The 22,640-nt window shown below is 40.4% G+C and overlaps 1 protein-coding gene and 1 long non-coding RNA gene across 9 annotated transcripts in view; one reads left to right on the plus strand and one right to left on the minus strand.

Annotated features, from left to right (window-relative positions):
• The window catches only part of CHD9 (chromodomain helicase DNA binding protein 9), a 53,964-nt gene extending 35,874 nt beyond the window's left edge, over positions 1-18,090 (minus strand). For 4 of the 8 annotated variants that reach the window (XM_087876967.1, XM_034426495.3, XM_087876969.1 and 1 more), the window contains exons 1-4: positions 17,874-18,090; positions 12,265-12,364; positions 10,591-10,679; positions 7,751-9,322 (exon numbers count right to left, since the gene is read on the minus strand). In XM_087876967.1, the coding sequence (XP_087733093.1) occupies positions 7,751-9,163 (1,413 nt within the window). In that variant the 5' untranslated portion in view covers positions 9,164-9,322; positions 10,591-10,679; positions 12,265-12,364; positions 17,874-18,090. Of the gene's footprint in view, positions 1-661; positions 973-1,027; positions 1,548-7,750; positions 9,323-10,590; positions 10,680-12,264; positions 12,365-17,550; positions 17,796-17,873 lie in introns of those variants that run through there. The other 4 variants (XM_034426500.3, XM_034426499.3, XM_034426496.3 and 1 more) reach the window with 3 other exon arrangements.
• On the plus strand, positions 17,398-19,887 carry LOC117670948 (uncharacterized). The gene is made up of 3 exons (XR_004592729.3): positions 17,398-17,531; positions 18,236-18,292; positions 19,805-19,887. It is a non-coding gene; the product is annotated as an uncharacterized LOC117670948 (long non-coding RNA).
• Positions 19,888-22,640: the final 2,753 nt, after the last annotated feature.

Consider the following 22,640-nt stretch of genomic DNA (forward strand, 5'->3'; position numbering starts at 1 on the left):
ACTGCTTCTTAGTTATTCTCATTGCCTTCTCCCTTGCATTTTTAAATGGAGTAACAACATTTCTTAACAACACTTTTTCTTCTTTGAAACAAGCAGGATACGGTAGTATAAAGAACTCCAGGGAAAGGAGCACTAGTACATCATCTACTGCTCTAGGCACTGAGTGAAGTTAAAGATGTCAAATGATGTACCGATGAAGCATCAAGAAAAAAAAACCACACACTTACATAACACACAAGTTAACGTCATAACATAATCTGTACATAAAGCATTGTTTTACATTCAGACACAAGGCATTTGGGTCGAATAGACTTTTACTGCAACGCTATGCCTTTTACACTTAGATGATCCCAATCAATAAGTTATGAAAATACCCTTTGTTTAAAATTTCATGTATAGCTGATTCACAGGAAGCAGTTCAACAGTCCCTTTTGTTTGACCGTTGTTTCTAAACGTACCCAGATTGAAATGCCTGATTGCAGCATAAACAATTATAGTAGCTTTTCTAAGACTGCATGGAAGACAGTTTTTAAAAAAGCACAATGCAAGGAATGGAAAGAATTTCCTATCCAAACAGGGGGGGGAGGGGGAGTAGAGAGAGAAAAAAAGAGGAAGAGAAAGAGAGACAGATAAAGAGATAATAATTATGTTATGTTCTCACCCATAAATGTGCCTCTCACTACAGCAAAGGGGAAAGTCAGGAATTTCCAAGTGCATTTTCAGGACAATTCCAGTTCGCTTCACTGGATACATTTTTTTTTCCTATAAGAGCCTCATCCAAGCCCTAACCCACAGCGCTGCGGCACCAGGGAAAAAGCTTATGATAGCTCAATAAAATGCCATCTCAAGGCCAGCGAGCTACAACAAAAATCACCCAGATTCGAGAAAACAGCAACAAGCTCAAGATGGCGATACAGGCACGACTCCCGTAGCAGCAGCAGCCAGTAATAAGGAAGGTTATTCAATCCCATTAGCCTTTTAGCCCAAAGAACCCCTCCTCCTCCCACTCATTCAAGCTTTCACTTACCCTTCCTCTTGGCCTCTTCACTGAAGACATTTTTGGCATGAGACAAAGGTTGCCCTCGGGTTTTCCACCACCCGAGGAGGTAGGTTGCGTTCAGGGGAACGGCATTGAAAGAAGATTGCTGAATGGCCTATTTAAGCCAGCCAAGAGCCAAGGCAGACACAGCCTTCCGCAAACACACATTGTGATTTATCAACATTTTTTTTTTTTCCTGGACTGGCATTTAAGTCTCCTTCCTCTGCTAGACAAGTACACCCTCGGCCATCTCGGGCCGACAGGCTCTCAAAAATAGCTCTCGAGCAGAGAGCCAGCTTCCCACAAAACACCAAAAGAAACGAATGCACAAAGCATCAAAATGCATCGGCGGCGTGAATATTAGAGATGTCGTTAAAAAATACTGACTCCTTCTGCGGAAGTAGGCCAGCAGATGGTGCTACCAGTTATTATTCCATTAGACTCTGCAATTTAACCCTCCGTGGACTGTTCTTCCCTACATGTGGCAGAAGAGTTAACTCTTCATTCTTCCACCTTCTGCAAGAGCTGAAATAGTATCTACTTTTATGGGTGACGTATATAAGGAGTGTTTAAAACCTGACAAGTAACTGTTTCAGTGGAATCCTGTCATTGTTTTGCGTTATTTTTGCGTTATGAGTTATTTTTGTAACTATTATTGCACAATATTTTAGTATCATATTTTAACTTGATGCTTTCAGAAAGAGTTTATTACAGTATTATTTTGAACTGGTGTTTAAACTCAGTTTCTTACACCTTGTCCTTTTCATTCTATGATATTTGGGGACAAATTAGGTAGTCAAGAATATTTCCTTAAAATATCCTCCTCACATTTTTGTCAAGGAAGGAAATAAAATATTTATAATTATCATTGTGACAAAAGAGACTGAAACCATGGATTTATTTAAATATTAAAAGCAAAAGGTTTTAAAAATCATTTTTTGGTTGATCAATATTGATTATGTCTTACTAACATGGAATTGAATTAAGACATCATTAACCTCAGTGCCTTCCGTCGTTCCCTGAAAACCCATCTTTTTCAGCAAGCCGGGTTGGCTTAGAAGAAATTTTTAAATTCTTTTAATTAGTTTGTGATTCTTAACTTTCGGGCCAAAATTTATATATATTTTTAAATGTTTTAATATTTGTATTCTATGTTTTTTATCTTGGCTGTACACCGCCCTGAGTCCTCAGGGAGAAGGGCGGTATATAAATTGGAAATTAAATTAAATTAAAATTAAATTAAATTAAATTAAATCATTAGCATCTAAAAGTGATTTGCTGCTAGAGCCATGGTTTTATTTATACATAACTCTAACCTAGAATTTAAGAATCTTGGCTTACAGTGAATAAATGAACCTTCTTCCTCTACAAACAAACCAAGAAAACTCCAGGGCAGGTTTAGTTAGCATAATTTGTTACATCAACTACCTAAAAATCAAAACCAATGAACGAACCACAGGTTTGGATTCCAATTTACTGGAATGAGCACAAGCCAGAGATTCCAATTTAGATAACACTAAATCAGTCGGTTTTACACCATTGGAATACTGTGGACAAGGACAAGGATCACATAACAGTTCTGATTAACATCAAAGTCGTTTCTTGTTTAGCCCAAAATAATAATATGAAGGCAATCTTATAGTCCTGGAAATCTTCCACAAAGCATGGTATTGTCTACTCTGAAGAAATATTTCTTTCAGGTCTCCATCATCATAATACTTATGATAGCAAAGCCACATTTAAATATGAAATCTCAAAGATGAAAAGAGTGGAAAATAAATTGCAAGATCATACTACAGAAAGAGAAGATCACAAAGCCCAGTGCAGAAGGATGCTGTAAACAGTATTTAAAGAGTTACACACACTATTTATGAAACCAGTGGAACTATTGAAGTTAACATATTTTCCTTAAATGGCTGCAGTGACAAAGAATAAGGCTGATGAATCGACCAAATTACATAGAAATACATTAAAAAAAAAAACTTTAAATTCCCAGTTGTGGATGTTGACTTAAAAATGTACAACAATCTTAACAAATTCATTCTTTTGTAAAATAGGACACTTCTATTCATTGTTTTATTAAATGCTTCTAGGGAATAATGAAATGCATTCAGATTCAGAGAATTCTTAAGTATATTTTCAAGCAAAAGTTTAACGAATTTAACAGTTTTTGATTTCAAGTAATTGTTTCAGGATTGTGGTAGAAAACAGGTTCAAGGGATAAAAAAGACAAGACAAATTCAGAGAAAAGGGGGAATCAAAAATAATTAGATGGTCATATCTGATGCTTACTTCAGCTGAACCCATAATTGGCATCCAGTCTCAAGAGGGTTACCTATCCTGACCTATTGATTCTCATGAACTAATTTTAAATGAAATGTCATGTGCTGATTAAAGCATAGTGCAATTTATAGACTTTATATACCTCAGTCAAATTTCATTTAGCGGGAGCTTTAATAAACAAAGATATCAACAGACAGCACACTACTTCATTAAGTAAGGGACAAATGACTGAATTCGTGGGGCTCATGATAAAACAATGTTATTATGGAAATATACTACAATAAATATCGTAGTGCTCATTGAGCACAAGTTCTTCCTTCTATACATGGGAAACTATATTCAATTTTAAGGATGGTTTCAGACTTGCCAATTTCATACTATGGTTTCTACAGTTGGCTTGTTTCAATATAATAATAATTTAAGATTCAATACAGTTCAAAGTTCTGTGGTAGTTAAAACTACGATTAATAAAAATTAGTAATACTTCACATTAGAGAAAGAAAAGGAAAAAAATGGTGAGAAAGAAAGAGTCCAAGGTTTGTTAGAGATTGTTCTCATCACTTCCTGGGCATTTTTTAGGAACGTGGATTTCAACTAACAGAATTCACAAAAATTATCATGTTGGATGGGACATCTGGAGTTCACATATCTTATGTATGTTTTTATAATCACTGTATAAAAGGAGCTTTTTAGATCACTGTACCTGTTTCAGAAAATCATTCATCGACAGAATCATGTTAAATCTCAATTCAGAGGCAACTTTGACTTGTGCTTAGTCTGACTTTGATCCCACAGCATTACTCTTTAGATATACTGCCGTGAACCACGAATTCCAACTTCTTACGCTCCCTTTTCCCACTGCTTCCTGGAATCCACTTCCTGTTTATACTTTGCTTTAAGGAGGACCAGAGGACGCCAAGAGCATGAAAACTACTGTTAATGACTCTGCTTTCAGTTACTGAGTTTCCTGGCAGTGCAAAGCAGCTTCTGCAGCGCAGGACAAGTAATAGCTAGGCTCATATTTCAATTCTGGCTGCCAGTTCAGGACAAGGAAACTTTCTCCTAATGCATAACTGGCGACAGAGAGAACCACTGCCTTGAGGATTCCAAAAGTAATATATTCATAAAAATCCATGTCAATGTTTTTTTTTTGCAATACATTTATACTGCAATGGCTAACTTGTACAGATCAAGAGACTTTGTCAACTGGTATCTGTTCACTCTTGAGCAAAGTAATATTATGCAAATTATGAACATTTATTTCTCTCTCCCCTAGATAGCTTAGATCTTTCTCTCTATGTCTTCACAATAACAAGTTGGTACTAAAAAAAATAACACACATTGTACAACTTAAGTCCCATTAATTTCAATAGTCCTACTCTAAGTTTGACCTAGTCTGGATCCTATATATTCTTAGTGATTTGTAGGCCATCTTATGCATCCTTCTTTTGCATTAAAAAAATTATTTAAGTACAGTGGGGCAAAAAAGTAATTGTGCAAGTTCTCCCACTTAAAAAGATGAGAGAGGCCTGTAATTGACATCATAGGTAGACCTCAACTATGAGAGACAAAATGAGAAAACAAATCCAGACAATCACATTGTCTGATTTGGAAAGAATTTATTTGCAAATTATGGTGGAAAATAAGTATTTGGTCAATATCAAAAGTTCATCTCAATACTTTGTTATATATCCTTTGTTGGCAACGACAGAGGTCAAACGTTTTCTGTAGGTCTTCACAAGGTTGGCACACACTGTTGCTGGTATGTTGGCCCATTCCTCCATGCAGATCTCCTCTAGAGCAGTGATGTTTTGGGGCTGTCGCTGGGCAACACGGACTTTCAACTCCCTCCAAAGGTTTTCTATGGGGTTGAGATCTGGAGACTGCCTAGGCCACTCCAGGACCTTGAAATGCTTCTTATGAAGCCACTCCTTCGTTGCCCGGGTGGTGTGTTTGGGATCATTGTCATGCTGAAAGACCCAGCCACGTTTCATCTTCAATGCCCTTGCTGATGGAAGGAGGTTTGCGCTCAAAATCTCACGATACATGGCCCCATTCATTCTTTCCTGTACACGGATCAGTCATCCTGGTCCCTTTGCAGAGAAACAGCCCCGAAGAATGATGTTGCCACCCCCATGCTTCACAGTAGGTGTGGTGTTCTTTGGATGCAACGCAGCATTCTCTCTCCTCCAAACACGACGAGTTGTGTTTCTACCAAATAGTTCTACTTTGGTTTCATCTGACCATATGACATTCTCCCAATCCTCTTCTGGATGATCCAAATGCTCTCTAGCAAACTTCAGACGGGCCCGGACATGTACTGGCTTAAGCAGGGGGACACATCTAGCACTGCAGGATCTGAGTCTCTGGCGGGGTAGTGTGTTACTGATGGTAGCCTTTGGTACGTTGGTCCCAGCTCTCTGAAGGTCATTCACTACGTCCCCCCATGTGGTTCTGGGATTTTTGCTCACCATTCTTGTGATCATTTTGACCCCACGGGGTGAGATCTTGTGTGGAGCCCCAGATTGAGGGAGATTATCAGTGGTCTTGTATGTCTTCCATTTTCTAATTATTGCTCCCACAGTTGATTTCTTCACACCAAGCTGCTTGCCTATTGCAGATTCAGTCTTTCCAGCCTGGTGCAGGTCTACAATTTTGTTTCTGGTGTCCTTCGACAGCTCTTTGGTCTTCACCATAGTGGAGTTTGGAGTGTGACTGTTTGAGGTTGTGGACAGGTGTCTTCTATACTGATAACAAGTTCAAACAGGTGCCATTAATACAGGTAATGAGTGGAGGACAGAGGAGCCTCTTAAAGAAGAAGTTACAGGTCTGTGAAAGCCAGAAATCTTGCTTGTTTGTAGGTGACCAAATACTTATTTTCCACCATAATTTGCAAATAAATTCTTTCCAAATCAGACAATGTGATTGTCTGGATTTGTTTTCTCATTTTGTCTCTCATAGTTGAGGTCTACCTATGATGTCAATTACAGGCCTCTCTCATCTTTTTAAGTGGGAGAACTTGCACAATTGGTGGCTGACTAAATACTTTTTTGCCCCACTGTATTTCTACTAAATTCATATATGATTTTATCTAGAAGAATTGTTTGCTTAATATTTTATTAAAGTCTTTAAAAATTGCATGCATTAAGACAATAACACTGACTAAATCATTAGCTTTGCGTATTTGATATTCAGAAGAAATCAATACAGATTCTAATGCCTGGTCAACAGTTATTAAATAATTAGAAAATTGTAATTGTAGTGGCCATCCAAGGAAGAGGGAAGCTATATAATTTAAGACTTCTAGAAAAACCATACCCCTGATTTTTAGTGACAAAGCATTGCCATTAGTCTAGGACAAGACTTCAGAGTCATGTCCTCAAGATATCCTGTGGCATTTCAAAGTAAAAATGTGTAAACAATATTCCATCTGCATAATACTATACTACCCAGAATTATATCCTGTCTAAAAATGAACTATTGATACTAAAGGGAGTATTTATTTATTTATTTTATTAAATTGTACTAGTAACTGACTGAAAATCAACGAAGTAGGCTAAAAATTCAAGGTCAACTGGAATACTGGAAAGGCAGCATTTCAGTCAATTCATCCATATGTACAACCTGTTTATGTGTTAGCTGATATTATGGTTAAAAAGCTGTATGAGCAAGATTAAAAAAAAAGCATATACCTGAACAAAAATATTTTTAAAAGAGATTTGCTTGGGAGGCATCTAAAAACTTTTAATGTATTTGATTATAATATCAATTTGTTGTTTTATTTCTTTCAGTTTACATCACAAAGCTCAACAGTTGGCAAAACTGAAAGTACAAATAGTAATTACAATCTGTCAAGTCACATAGATCAAATTTAAAAATGTGTGTTAGGTGTCTTTTGCGAAATATGGCAGAAAACTGCAGTTTCTGAAATGGACATTCATTTAAATTTCTTATGCTGTTTAGTATTTATTCCACCACAGATAATTAAAACCTTGTTTAACAAATCTCTAGATTTACGCAGGCATAAATATCTTTCACGACAGTTACTAATTAGTTCTCATCTTGCCAGTTAGTGTTGGCAGATAGCACAGTAAAGAATAAACTTTATGTCACGGCACAATACTGCCCTGCAACAATCTCAAAGGTGCTTTTTCCGAAGGCAACTGGACTTTCTTTGTTGTCGTTGAAGACGTTTCGCTCCTTATCCAAGATTCTTCTTCATTTCTGACTTTCAGCTCAGCCACTTCAGTGATCCTGGGATCTTTCAATCGGAACTGAAAAAGCTTCTTGGATTAGAAGTGAAACGTCTTCAAGGCCAACAAAGGAAGTTTTTTCCAAAGGTGCCTTTGGAAAAAGCACCTTTGGGACAACCATGACCTGGATGACTGAGAATCTCCATAGACACTCTGCAACAGTGCTGTTAATTACCTGGGCTTGAGCACTGACGTTCTTCTGCTCTGGCTGATGTAGTTGAGAACCAGGAGGATACCAAGGATGGTTGCAGTTTTGAGACTGAGTCTGAAGAAGGTTGGTTTGTGGGACAAGGCGCTGTTCCAGCTGATGCTCTAAATCATTACTTGGGGCCTCCTGAACAAAGGCAGTTTCATCAAACTGGGGAAGGAGATCTTCCTGGAGAAGGGCTTCTGGGTCGAGTTCTGTAAACGATGCACTTTGAGACTCCACCTGACGGAGCAAATTCTCATCCAAAGACGAAAAACCATTGCCCTCTATGGGGTCACTGAAGTGGCTTAGCTGAGGACCCGATCCAGGAGGGGTAGAAAAATTCATGTTCACCGCGGAAAGCTTTGAACTACTGAAGGTGCCCTGAGGTTGTGTTGAATGCAACACGTGGAAATTATTTGAAGTCAGTGATGTACTTGAATTGAGGAGGCTGTCTGAATCTTCTTGTTTGGTCCCTCTTCGAGTTGCGAAGGCATCACTTCCCGAAAAGTCAGGCAGAGGATGAGCTTGCTGGCTGACAGAAAGAGTTGTGGAAGATTGAAGAAGACTGGAAGGAGAGATCTGGTTGCTATTGTAGGGAAAAGGAGGAGAAAACTGGGTGTTAATAGAGCACGATGTGATGGCAGGAGAAGGCCCATCGTAGCTTCCTTCTTGATTGCCACAAAAGTGGGGCGAGTTATTCCTACTCTGGGAAAAAGATGGCATAGAGATAGACGGTTGTGATTTGGAAACGTCAACAGCTTGGGAGGGATGGGGAACGTTAGTTCTATGGGAAATAGACGCATTCACCTCCATGAAACCATCAGGCTGATTCCGAGTGTTCTCTCCTGCGTTCACGCTTGGCGGCAACTGCAACGAGGCACACGGATGATGCTGTTCGCTGGCCTGAAATAAGGCAAAACTGTGGTGTGCTACAAAGCTTTTGTTTTGCTGCATAGACGGCGTGGGTCCTTGATGGAACGGAGATCCGTTCTGGTTAGAAACGCTGCTCGAGGTTTGATGGCCCCACATCGGGCTCCCGTCTGCTACATCGTCAGGAAACAACCCATTCGTTTGAGTTTGCGGATGGACAGGAGAGCAACTGAAGTCGGAATGAGGGGATAAAACGCTTTCGACCGGGCTGCTGAAGGACTGACTGACTTGAAGTTTCAGAGAGTCGTACTGGTTGAGATGTTCGTAATCGTTCATCTTTTGCGGAGTTGGTATCTCCTGCACATGGTTTAAAGAATCGATCTGCAACGGCTCAAACTCTGCACCCAAGTTCAACTCATCAACCAGAGAAACAGGCCCTGTTTGTACAAAGGCATCGTCCGATAAGCCTTCCAAGGTATCGCTAAAAAGATTGGCATCATCAAAAAAATCCATCATAGGGTCGGTCATCTTGATACAGTTGTGCTACTTTGCCACTACCACAAATGGAGTTAGCGAGTCTCACGGCAGCACACAAAATATTTTTTCAGTGGGAAGCACTTCATCTAAGCCATGTTGACATCCACCAGCATTTTTGTAGAAATAAGATCTTGAAGTGTTTTAAATATCCTAAGTAAGAAAGGGGGGAAAAGCAGTTAAACGGTTTGGAATATCTTTCAATTACTATGTATTACATTTTTAATTATTATATCTATTAGGTGACATTTAAATACAAAAAGGACCTTGTATAATAAACGTATTTTAAACCCATTACTTAAATTTGTTTTAGTCAGGTTTTTGATACATTTCCCAAACAATGCATACTAATAGCTTTTTGTACTAAGTTGTGAGCTGCCCAAAATTGTTGAGAGTTGGACAGCATACAAGTTTTATACAAGTAAACATAATCCAAAATATCTGGTTCCACAAAACATTTTTTTTTTTTTTTTTGGTTTGGCAAAGCAATTGTGAACTTTAAGGCTTATGTCTTTTTATTGGTATCAAAGTAGAGAAGCTCAGTTAAATTCCTCCAAATTCTCAAAAAACGTAGCTGCAGATGGGATAAAATATATTCCTTAGGGACGTGGAAAATAAATGTCAGTGTGGTTGAAGGAAGGTATTCAACTGAATAACATATTGCTTTACCTTATCATGCTTGATTTCAATATTTTGCCCCGGTTCCTTCTTTTCCACAGTGATGTTATATTTTACTGAAATACGTTCACTAGAAAATATATGTTCAGTTTAAGGAGAGTAGATTCGTACACAATACTAAGCCATAATAATTATTTGGTTTTGGCTTTGTGTGTTATATGAATTCATTCATAGTAAAACATATTAACTCTGTAATTGAAATTCCATCGTAAACACTTTCTGATATCTACTTACTGGTGTGTTTCTAAATATACTTTTATGTGTGAATATATGTATTTATGTTCTTCTTTACTTTCTCTTTTTCCGCTTTGGGTATCAAGGGAGATACAATGTTTTGGTTCTTGCTCTTCTGGTGGCCTCAACCATTGTTATTTGACGTTGTTGCAGTGTGTCTTTGATGTTGTCTCTCTTCTTCTGGGTCTGCCTTGTGTTGTTGGACCTTCTCCTCTTTTTATATATGCCTCCTATGGTATGGAATCCCACGACATCCTATCCAGGTGAGCAAACCATTCTATTTGCTGTTTTTGTATGTAGCTTAAGATTGGTTCTATTGCCATTTTTTCACTCTGATGGTCTCATTTTTGATTTTATCCCTTCTGGTCACTGCAACAGCTTTCCCCAAATATGTATTTATAAATGTAAAAATTACATAAAATATAACATTGCTTAGCTTCTTAGAAACTTTTAATAAAAGAAGAATTTAATCATGAATTTAATACATAATAATAAAAAAAAATCCTTACCCATTAATACATAGCACATTTTGTTACAAAAGTTTTACTTAGTCCTGGGAAATATTTGGTCCCTGATGTAATTGGGTAGCATTACAGATCTGAAAGATAAATAATAGTTTTAAACAATTCAGTTCTAGTATGATATCTTCTTAGAGTCCTGCAAATTTGCTGGTATAAAAATTGTTAGGCTGAAAATACAAATTCTGGACATGACAGCAAGGCATTGAGGCACTGCACAGTTCTGCAAATATAAACAATTCTGAAACATTAGTTCTAGTATCATGTTTTATCATATAGCACTGGTGGAAAAGCTATTACTTTAATCTCATTAAGCGTGCATGTCCCAGTACTACCAATTTTAAGTAGTTCTTAATTAAAGCACATTTTAATTAAACAAAGCAAATATTGCTTCCAGCAAAACTATCTAACACCATGGCCCAATAAACGATTTAAGACACAATTTAACTTTTAACACAGAAACATCAAGATCAAGAATGTTTTGGAGATTTAGAGCTCCCAATTAGAGTTGTTTGATTAAACTCTCACTCTAGCTTTAAGGCCAGGCTATGGAGCTACTGTAGTTTGTAAATTCTGGTCAAAAAGCATCCATTGATTAATGCTAAACTCCTTATGATCTAATACTACACCACAAACCAGTATTGAAACTGGGCGAAATGGGAAGGAATCTCTAAGCAATAGCATAGGCAGTGCTGGTATCTACTCAAGGTGTATCCACTAGATCAATGTTTCTCAACCTCAGCCACTTTAAGATGCAAGAGCTGTCAACTCCCAGAATGCCTCAGCCAGCTTGGATGGCTGGGGCATTCTGGGAGTTGAAGTCCACACATCTTAAAGTGGCTGAGATTGGGAAACACTGCACTAGATCAATCTTTTCCAGCAAAACTTTTCATGACTTAATTGGGCACCCAACAGCTTAAATCAGGAAGTGTTTGGGCTCATGAAGGTACCTCCCACCCAAAATTCTGTGGATTTTTACTCCCTTGCTTCACACCTCTGCTGTTCCAAATCCCTAGCCCCTCAAGAGCAGGTTCTTGGGGTATACAAGAATTATGGAGAAGGAACTTTGGAAAATCCCACTCTGTTCCCATTTTTTGAGAGCCAATAGCACATGTCATGCTTTGATCTTAACCTTAATAAACCTTATTAATATTTTGACAAGTAATGAAATAACCTATTAATTAGATAATTAATAGATTATGTGGATCTTAATAAATATACTTAGGAGATTAATCTGTTTTGGTACAGCAGGGATTTATTTGTTTCTGATGCCCTCAGAGACAATTTTCAGAATTGTCCCAGAATAAGGCCTCTATCAAAACTAAGTTTTGCAGCTGGAGGGGATCATAAATAGAATTTGTGTACCATGGTTTGAGATATCTCAAGTGCTTTCTTTGTCAAAGGTGAACATTGATAAACATCTTACTGATAAACTCTATCCCTCCGAGGAGGCAGTATTTGGCTAATTGCTTGAAGACAAAGAGCAAACCTATTTCATTTTGTGTCAAACATAATCTGTACATATGACACTTATTGACATAGTCAAAGTATCTCAATGTTCTAAGTCCTCTCAGTAGGATTTAGGTCAATTATCCATGGAGAACAGACATTTCACATATACTGTAGGTTCTGGAGCAGAACAGAAAAAAAACCAAAACCTCTTACCATTTGGTGCACAAACTGATTCCCTTTTGCAGGTTGCACTGACACACCGGTGTTGATTGAAAAAAACCTTTCTTCTAGCAATATTACTGGGACAGCAGAACTGAGAAGGTGAGGAAAACAACAAAGCGTTAGTAAGGCAGAACTGCCACAGAGTCAGCTTTACGTGAGTTAAACGACACTGATAAACCAAGGAGTCCTTATGGAATCTGCAGTATGTGAATACTGTAAGTAAATGTTCTATTGTTGTGTTTGCATTAGCTTGCAATAGTTTTATACTCTTGATATGGTCAAATGACTAAATCAATAAAGTTTCTACTACCAGTAGTAGTGCTGTAGTAAATAAAGTCACACCTGTAAGACATTACAAGGCATGCGAAAAGCATATCATAGATATATCATTTACTATTAAACTCAAAAGAAGTTAAAATCATAACATTTTTCACTACAGTAGACACTATAGACTCTATTATGGAACACATTATAATGGGAGATTTGAAACAGAAAACAACAACTAAGTCGTCATTCAACATGCTTACAAGATAAAAATTATTCATTCAAGATATAAAAATGACAATCTATTAGACAGGACTGAAGAGAAATTAGGACTAACTCATAGAGGATAAGAATACAAATTGTTACCAAGATCTACCGGTATATACTACTCAAAAATTCTCCTGTTTGTCTGTTTTGCAACTTCATGTGGGCAAAACAGGCCATTTATTGGTCAACAATTTTTCAATCAACCTGCCTCAAATGGGCCAGCTGAAAGAATGCGCCCAGAATCCAGGCTCCATTATTCCCATGGGATTAAATTTTGACAAAGTTGGGACCTATTTAGTGCCACTGTGTGCTCATCCATGGTCAGGAGATTATCATTTCAAACTCTCTCTGCCAGTTTCCCATTAGAAAATTAATGGTGAAGCTGGCAGTGGGTTACTCCCACTGTCTTTTTGCCTGTCCAGGTAATTCTGTTCTGTTTGTTTAGGTAAGGAAATATTGTTTAGGTAAGGAAATATTTCTGAAATGAAATAGAATGTAGTATCTAGTATATTACATTCATACTGAAAGTAAGAGAAGAATCAGCAATGCTTAGAAGAATGTGGTTAGATTACAGTGAAAGCAACCATGATGAAGAAATATTGATAAGAAGATACATATTACTTGTTATAAAACATCACAAACTCAATAGGGCAGTCACACTGCTTACAGTACAAGTATTATATTTTATAATATACCCAGATGCTGGAAGTGCAGAAAATAAGTTAGTCTAATAGGCAAACTTAGTAAGGACATGCAACATATCTGAACTTCAAAACAGGTTGTCCTGATCTAATTGGAAGTGTTTCAATCATTCCAAAAGAATTATAAAACAAGAGTTTTGAAATGGAAACGCAACCATTTCAAGTTTAAAACATGTCCAGTAGGGACAGGACAGAGTAGGAACACTTGGCAAGAATGGAACAGCTGTTTCAAACTTTTTGAACTTGGAACAGATTACTTCAAACTCAAAATGGATAAATTTTGAGCTTGAATGTTTGTATTATATTATTTAATGACATGGTAAATATGCTAACTACGTCACAACACAGTGATCAATCAAAATGAGAATTCACTAAGGCTATGATGGCAAGCGGTAATGAATTTTAAGAGGGCTTTGACCTTTTTTACCTACTGCAAACTAATTTGCATCTATTAATGAAATAGCCAGAGTCCTATATTAATAGGAACTAAACCAAATCCATGCAACTTTTGACTTTAAAACAGTGGTTCTGCCTACACTGGATTACTATGTGTTGATAAAATGAAAAACCAGAAGAGATGTTAAACTATGTATTTTACTTACAAAGTTAGCAGGCCTTGATAGGCTGAATAATCTGTTGAAATGTAACAGACATTTTATCTGACTGCTAATTTGAGTGATTGACTCTAACCAGTCAAGAAGCAACCAGAGACAGAAATAAAGCAATTCTTTGAGAAGTTTTCTTTACAGAAACTTATGCAAATAAAGTATGAAAAAAAGATCACTTCTGCTCTATTTCCCTGAGATCTTTTAACTTTTACAACTTACAGAACACTGTGATTTAGAAAAGGACCAGCCTTTTAACTGTATATGACAATTTGCAAGGAAGAAGTAATTTAATATGAAACTGATATGTACACACATAAACCAGCAGCCTCCCCCCTCTCCCCCCCTTATTTAGTGATGCACAAGACTAGATAGGTTTTCTCTTCCTGTAGTGTAATAGTGCTGCAGCCTTCCAGAGCAACCTTTGGTTTACAGCCATTCCTTTGGCTCTGCAGTCTCTGGTCTACTGATGGTGTGGCCACAGCCATCACTAGATAGCTTTAAAAGGTACAGTAATTAGAAGAGATTATTGTTCGTACTTGAAATAATCATATTTAAAGGAATCATCTCCCACTTAAAGTAAGCGGATATGTAGCCAAAGTCTCCAACTCTTCCATATAAGCTAAAATTATGAAGCATAAAAGGTTGCATCAGACAAAATATTAAGGCCACAAAATGAGCAGACGTCTTAGCAAACATATAAAATTAACAGAGTTCTGTAAAAGCAATACTTCAAAACAACTGTAGATTAATTTACTTAAGACCTGAACAGTGCACAGTGATACACAAACAACTGTAAAATGGCGATATACATGAAGTACATTGTCACTTTCAGTGAATATACATTGAAAATATGAATCATATGAAACCTATTTCCATATAATGTTCTTGAACAACTTTCAGATTTTATATTTTTTAATACATTTATCAGCCACCGTTATCATTACCACTATGTTAAAAAAATTACACATTGAGGGATGACAGCATGAAGTCCTACATTATTCCAACTGGTTCACTTTGATACATCTTCTGCAAGCTGAAGCATAGCCTCTCATTTTTTTCTGTGTACCACCCAACCTTTATGAAACTATATTCAACTGTTCATTTCTTCGATATTTCTCTAACAAACTGGACAATAAATAAACCTCCTCAGTCTCTTATTTTTGCTTAACTATATTAAACACTTATTATGAAAAAAACCTTAATTTTCCCTTGATTTCTGAAAAGCAAGATACAGCACCAACTTGCAAGCCTTATGTATGCTATGACTCTTTTTTCCCCCTCAACATTTGCCTTTGTCCTCTGTTTAGATAATTCACTGAATCAATTTGTTGCACTCACATCTGGATTCCATTAACTGCTGGCTTTTTCTATCTGTCCTAAAAAACGATAGAGAAATGGGGAACAAGTCCCAATAAAGAAAAAAGCTATCCTACTATAATGATAAAGGTGCTGAACTTAGACTGGGGAACCCCAGGATCAAGTCCTCCTTGATTCATTGGTGATTTGGGGCCAGTCATAATCTCTCATCCAACATCCCTCATAGGGTTGCTTCTGCAGGGATAAAATTAAGGAAGATCTACATATAAGACACCACGACCCATCTGAGGAAAGGCAGGATGTCAGTGCAACAGAGGAAGAAGAAAAATGCAGTAGGACAATTTGATTTAAAAATAAATAATAAACTTGAGCAAACTATTATAGCGTCAAATATTCTACCATTTACAGAACAAAGTCCCCCCCCCAAGATCATATTCTGAGTTTCAAAGACTGCAGACCACACACATCTGCTGCCTTCCATTCTGCTGAGGAATTACTTCCGATTTGATCTGAGTTTAGTTCAAATATGGTTTGTGATCATTTCAACTCTTATTTGGTATTCAACCCAGCACTAAGACTTTTCACAAACTTCTTAGCGAGCAACAGAATCTTTTCTCCTTTCAGCCATCAGGGTAACTCCATCCATTGCAGTGCCACTATCTCTGCTATTTCATGTAGAGACCTTCTCCACTTCCACCTTAAAATATTGAGCACATATTGGGGGGAATCAGCCGTTTCTCCTGATCCTATTGGCCTGGGTGGAAAAGAACTGGTGGACCTTACAGTGCCTCTTCAGAAGTGGCACTGCTTTAAATGAAGCTCTACATGCCTGCTTGGCACAACCATGCCTTTGACTGTAACTTCTCTCTTTCCTTAGACCAGCACAAATCTTCATCGTAGAGCAGGATGCGATATTCTGCATTGGCTGAAGTGACCCCCACCCCCCAACTCCCAAACATCATTTCAAGACTCTACAGTATTTGGCTGCATGGCTACAAGTCATGATATGAGGAATACAGAAGTGATGCTCATTCCAAAATCAAGCATCTGCTGGATCAAGTCCTCTTCTGGGCACATGACCCTGGATCTACGGTGAAGAAGTCACGATCACCAAGCAGCAACAAGTAGGGCACGAAGCCACTGCGCAGTATACCTGCCTCGTACAGATTCTTCCCACGGGACCCCAACATGCTTCTTTCCCTTGGAACCATTTGCTTTTCGCCTCCGGCCCTACGCCCAGGAGCCCCAAACGCACCTATTTTTAATTTTAATTTTTTTTTTTTTTTTGCAGCCGTGGGTTAGTTACAGCTAGGGCTCCCGCCCACGTTTTGGAGGAAAAACCCTTCCAACTCTCCAGCTATGGGGCTGCAGAGAGAGAGAGAGAGAGAAAAAAAACGCACCTTCGGGGAGCAAGAACAACTAATCGTGGGTTGAGAGAGACAAGGAAGCCAACTTCCACCATCCCCACCCACCCACCCCAACGCCCAACATGGAACTCCTCTGACCCTGTTTGGTGGCATCCCCCTCCCCAAGCCCCCCTTCCCCCTCTCCCCCTTGATGGCCAGCAACCTAGCCAAGGACCAGCCCGGAACACCCTTCCTTTTAGGGAAACCCCCAGATCTGAGAAAGTTGGGGAACATGATGGTGGGGGTTGGAATAGAAAAGGAGACCCAAACTCTGGGGGGGGGGAGGAAAAGAAAAAGAAAAAGCCAGCAACAACCCTATCCTTCTACCCACCCACCTACCCACCCTTCTTTCCGCCCCCTCCCCCTTTCTGCCGGCTGGCATCGCTTGTGTCGGCCTCCTGGACAAGAAGTCAGAGCCTCGGGGAGGGGGGGGAGGGGGAGGTGGGAAAGGTGGGGGGGGGGTTAGAAAGAGAGAGAGAGAAAGAGAGAGGAGCCCCCCACACACACACACACCCTAGCCAGGGAAGCGCGCGTGCGCGTGCGCGCGTGTCAGTCGCGCGGGCGGCCGCCCTGCCGCTCTCCCACGTGGGCGCGGTGTGGGGGAGGGGAGGGCAGCGGCGGAGGGCGACCACCTCCCTCAGACGGGAGAGGAGGAGGAGGAGGAGGAAGAAGAAGAAGAGGAAGGCTTCCCTGAGGTAACGGAGGCCCACCCACCTGCCCTCTTTTTTTCCCCCCCGAAAGGGGAAGCCCGGGCAGGGCATCCCGGCTGAGGAGGGGCGGCGGAGGCGTGACCCCGGCGGCGGCGGCGGCTGGTGCTGCTCGTCCTCCTGAGGGCGAAGAGAGGATGTGGGGAGGGGGGAGGGGGGAGGGGGGAGGGGGGAAAGACCCCCCCCCCGCCTCAGGGCGCCTTGACAGCTCGTGAGGGAGAAGCGCGCGGCGGCGGCGGCCACTCCCCTTTCGCCTGAGGGAAGCCCGGCCGCCCGTTTTTGATCTCCCTTCCCTCGCTCTCCCGCCCACCCGGCTCTCCCCTGGCTTACCGGCGGGCGAGGGCAGCGCGGCGGCTGGCGGAGGCCCTGCCCGAGGCAGGAGGTGGCGCGGCGGTGGCGGTGGTGGCGGCGGCTGAGGGGAAGGGGGCGGAGCCTCCGGGGTGGGCGCGGCGTGGCCCCGGCCCGGCCCCGCCCACCCGTCCTGCCGCGGCCTGCTCTGGCGGCTGCCAGCAGGGCCTCCTTCCCCTCCCCTCCCCTCCTTTTCCCTGCCGCCCCCCTCGGACTGCGCCTGCGCGGCCAGCTCCCCAGCACGCGGGCCGCGAGGGTGGGGAGGGGAGAGGAGGAGGAGGCTTCAACGGCCGCGCCGGCCAATCCGCGCAAGGCACACATGCTTTTTTTTTTCCCTTCGGCAGGCGAAAGGGGCGGGGACCCGTCTCGAGGCTTTCTGCCCTGCTTTCTTGTGAGGACGGGTAAGGGTGTTGTATTTGCATATTTGTTAGCCGCTCGAGGATTGGTCGGAAAGAGGAAGTCCGCGCCGACTAGGGGAGGGGGAAGAGGAGGAGGCGGGAAGCTACTGAGTGGCTGAGCGAGGAGGCTTGAGGAGGGAGTTGGACTTCAACTCCCAGGATTCGCAGCGAGGCGCGCTATGGAGTCTGGGAGTTGGAGTCCAGGGTGGGGGGGGGCGTGGCAGGTAGAAGAGGCAGAGCGAAGGGAGGTGGGATGCCTGCTTTGCTGCCGCCGTCCGGATTTTTCCACTTTGGGGGGCTTTTTTTTTTTTTTTGCACTTTTGGCAGCCCCTCCTGTTTTTATGATCTTGAAGTTATATTCCTGCTTTAATTCTTCATTTGGGTATATTCGACTTTCTGTTCCAACTTGCTTAGTTTATAAGCCATGATGGACAAATGATGGATACTACGATGCAATTCCAGTTGTCAAGGCCGAATAATCAACAAGTTATTTATTTATTTATTTATTTATTTATTTATTTATTTATTTATTTATTTATTTATTTATTAAATGTTTATACCACCCCCTCTCCCGAAGGACTCGGGGCGGTGAACAGCCAGAATTAAAAACACACAATGCAAATATTAAAATGCATTAAAACAAAATTAAATTATCTTTGGCTTCTCCAATTTAAAACCCCTTACCCATAAAATTCACCCAATTAAAAATTTTTAACCCAGCCCGGCTTGCTGAAATAAAAAAGTCTTCAGGGCCCGGCGGAAGGTCCGGAGGTCCGGGATTAGTCGTATCCCTGGGGGTAGCTCATTCCAGAGGTAAGTAATGGACCAGAAGGGGCTGCCCTAGTGCCTGTAGGCTGGACACTATAAAGGGTGACATCAGGATGACCATGGCAAATCTGAAGCAGCCACTGGGAGACCGAGGGGCATGGAGAGTGGTGATCCATAGAGTGGCCAAGGGTTGGACATGACTGAATGGCTGACAACAATCTCAATGGACCAGAAGGGAGCGGTGGCATTGCTTTAAGTGTTTATAGGTAATCCCAGGGGTGCTATCCAGCAGGTTCTGGAGAACCGGTAGCGGAAATTTTGAGTAGTTTGGAAAACCGGCAAATATCACCTCTGGCTGGCCCCAGAGTGGGGAGGGAATGGGGATTTTGCAGTATCCTTCCTGTGCCACGCCCACCAAGCCACGTCCATAGATAAATGTGAGGACCAGTAGAAATCTTTCATCAGTGTCACAATTTCAAAGGATCATTAAATAAATGGTCATAAGTTGAGGACTACCTGTATTGTATGAATACGGGTGTGAGGTGAGAGTTGCATACTTACTTGGAAATTGGGTCCTCCAAAATTTTTCTCCAAAACGTATGTTATTGCCTAGTTTAATTTATTATAATGAATATAATTTCCCACAATGTAATTCCTCAAATTTTGAAAAATAAACAAAAAGCTTTGCCCGAGAGTTTAATGATTTTTATCTTCGTATTGCTTCGTTTATCTTACGTTTTGCATTAGGGATCCGAAAACAAATACAGATGCATCCTGGCTAGCCAGATGAAAAGGTCAGCTCTGGAGAGAAAAAAAAAACAAAAACAAAATACAGCTTGGAAATAAATGGAGCTTTCAGCAGAAGGCCAAACTATTAGACCTGTTCAGTTCCCTGTATCAAATGCTGCATTTCTGGAGGGGAAGGGGGGGGGACCCTGGACATCGTAGTTGAAGGAGAGGGTGTCAGAAGTGCAAGGATTTTTGGGGAAAATCATTTGTCCGTCACATTCATAGAAGAGATTCACGCTTTCTACCTGATCTAAGAGAGCTGACCTTGAATTATTTCTGGTGCAATTTGCTGGGATCTACATTCTATAAAAACTGCCCAGAATATCATCGGGCTCCAGCTACCAGCCCTGGACAACCTATTTGAATCTCGCTGTTGGACGAAGTTGCACAACATTCTCAGAGACTCTTCCCATCCTGCTTACCATCTTTTTGGACTGTGCCTTCTGGCAGAAGATACAGAAAAATTAAAACTCGGACCACACATTTTCTGAATAGTTTTTATCCCAGAGCTATAATTGCACTCAACAATGAACTAAAGGGCCACCATCAGTGAGCTGTTGGACAGCATTACTTGGTCTGTTGTGTGGATGTTTGGGTGGTTTGGGGGTGGGGAATTTGTGGTGGGTGAGTGGGGTGTTTGGGGATTGATATGTGTGTTGGGCCTGGTCTTTGGGTGGTAAGTGAATTTCGTTGTATGGGTATACTGTGTATACACGTACAATGACAATAAAGTTGTTGTTATTATTATTATTCAATTCTTTTTGTAAGATGATTGTTTTAGGATAGCTGTGTGAATGCCAGGAAGCAAATCAGGACTACCTCTCCCTATGTAACCTGTGAATCTTCTGAAACTCAGCACTGCGGGTTTTACACACCTGAACGAAATTATAGGCAATTAATTCAGACAATAACCAGGCCTACAGCATAATACATATTTACCTGGGAACTCAACTTCCAAGTAGACGTGCTAATTAAGACATTCGCTTTTCCATTCTAACATCCCAATTACGTGAAAATAAACACTAATTAAATTAAGCTTTGTTTTCACAGAAATTAATTTAGGACTCAGAAGCACCAATGGTTTTTTTTCTCTCTCTCTGCCGAAATTCTTAAGTTTTGTCCAACTGATGTTTTTGCTTCAGTGGAGCTGAGCGAGGTTGAACAATTAACAGTGAGAACAATTAATCAGTGGAATGAATTGGGTGGGTGCTCTAACACTGGGGGATTTTAAAAAAGAGATTGGACAACCATTTGTCTGAAATGGTATAGGATCTCCTGCTTGAGCAGGGGGTTGGACTAGAAGACCTCCAAGGTCCCTTCCAACTCTCTTTTTCTATCAAGCATCCAGATTTTTCTTTTTTTGCCAAAGATTGCAGACATACAACCCAAGTTTCTGTTTACTAAAAAAATAAGTCCCACTGAGATTAATGGAATTTACCACCAGGTAGCTATGCATATAGAAGTGTGATCTTTGCACTGCTGTATTCCTAACGCAATTCACAGCCTGCTCTGCCAATAAATGACAAAAGGTTGTTAGGTCTAGGATGGTGTGAAATTTATTACTAACCTTGTTTTATTCTGCACTGTTTCAGCACGTGGATCTGTGATCCCCTCTTGCAGAATAAACAGATGCCTTTGGGACAATTTTTAAAGGACCTGGCTCCTGTCAGAAGTGATGTGGGCAGTTAGATTAACTTGTTGACTGCTTTTTCTTCTTTTATTATATATATATATATACAGGTGAAACTCGAAAAATTAGAATATCGTGCAAAAGTTCATTTATTTCAGTAATGCAACTTAAAAGGTGAAACTAATATATGAGATAGACTCATTACATGCAAAGCGAGATAGTTCAAGCCTTTGTCATAATTTTGATGATTATGGCTTACAACTCACTTTATATATATATATATATATTATACATACATCATACATACATGCACACACACACACACATACAGGTGAAACTCGAAAAATTAGACCTATATATATATGTGTGTGTGTGTGTGTGTATGTATGTATGTATGATGTATGTATTATATATATATAAAGTGTTTTTCTATCGAGACACCTGGTCTACCCCAACATGTGGGTGGGGGCATTTTGCTCCCTTTCGCCTTTCAGCTCCAATCCAGGAGCCCTCAAGCAGTCGCATTCACAACAAACCATTTTATACCAAATTTATATTTTGCTGATAAAGAAATAAAGGGAGACTAGTATAGATCTATTTCAAGCTTTTTAGCTTTCATCAGCTACACATACCCTTACTCGGATTTAAGATTTTAGTTGCGATTTATTTTTCGAAGGGCGGGCCACCCAGAGCCATTTGCTGAGAAGGGCAGCTACAGAAATCGAACACATACATAATATACATGCCAGTGTCCCTATTTTGACCCTATGACCGTGACAGTTGTAAGCACGAGGACCGCTCAAAATTCACTTTTTTCAGTGCCATCGTAACCTCAAACGGTCGCTAAACGAGGCCAACCCATACCCCATTGGATGGAAACCTCCTTAAATATTTCGCATCGGCTCCCTGATTTTGTATTTTTAGAAGATTAAACACAGAGAGTTTCGAGGAAGGGAAGAGGGAGCTACAGCATGCTGTAGAGTCATCATCACCAAGCAAACCTGCGTAGGAAGGGAGGCTTAAAATAAAAACTGTTTGAAACACTGAAGTGTAAAACCTTGCTTGCTGTCCCCTGTGACGGCAGCAGGCATGAGCGCCGTATATTAAGACAGAGACCGTAAAACCCGGGCTGTAGTAATGAAACGGGTAGAAACAGATGTTTTT

The sequence above is a fragment of the Pantherophis guttatus genome, chromosome 11 (assembly GCF_059756535.1).
Source record: "Pantherophis guttatus breed Tessera chromosome 11, ASM5975653v1, whole genome shotgun sequence".
Lineage (NCBI taxonomy): Eukaryota > Metazoa > Chordata > Lepidosauria > Squamata > Colubridae > Pantherophis > Pantherophis guttatus.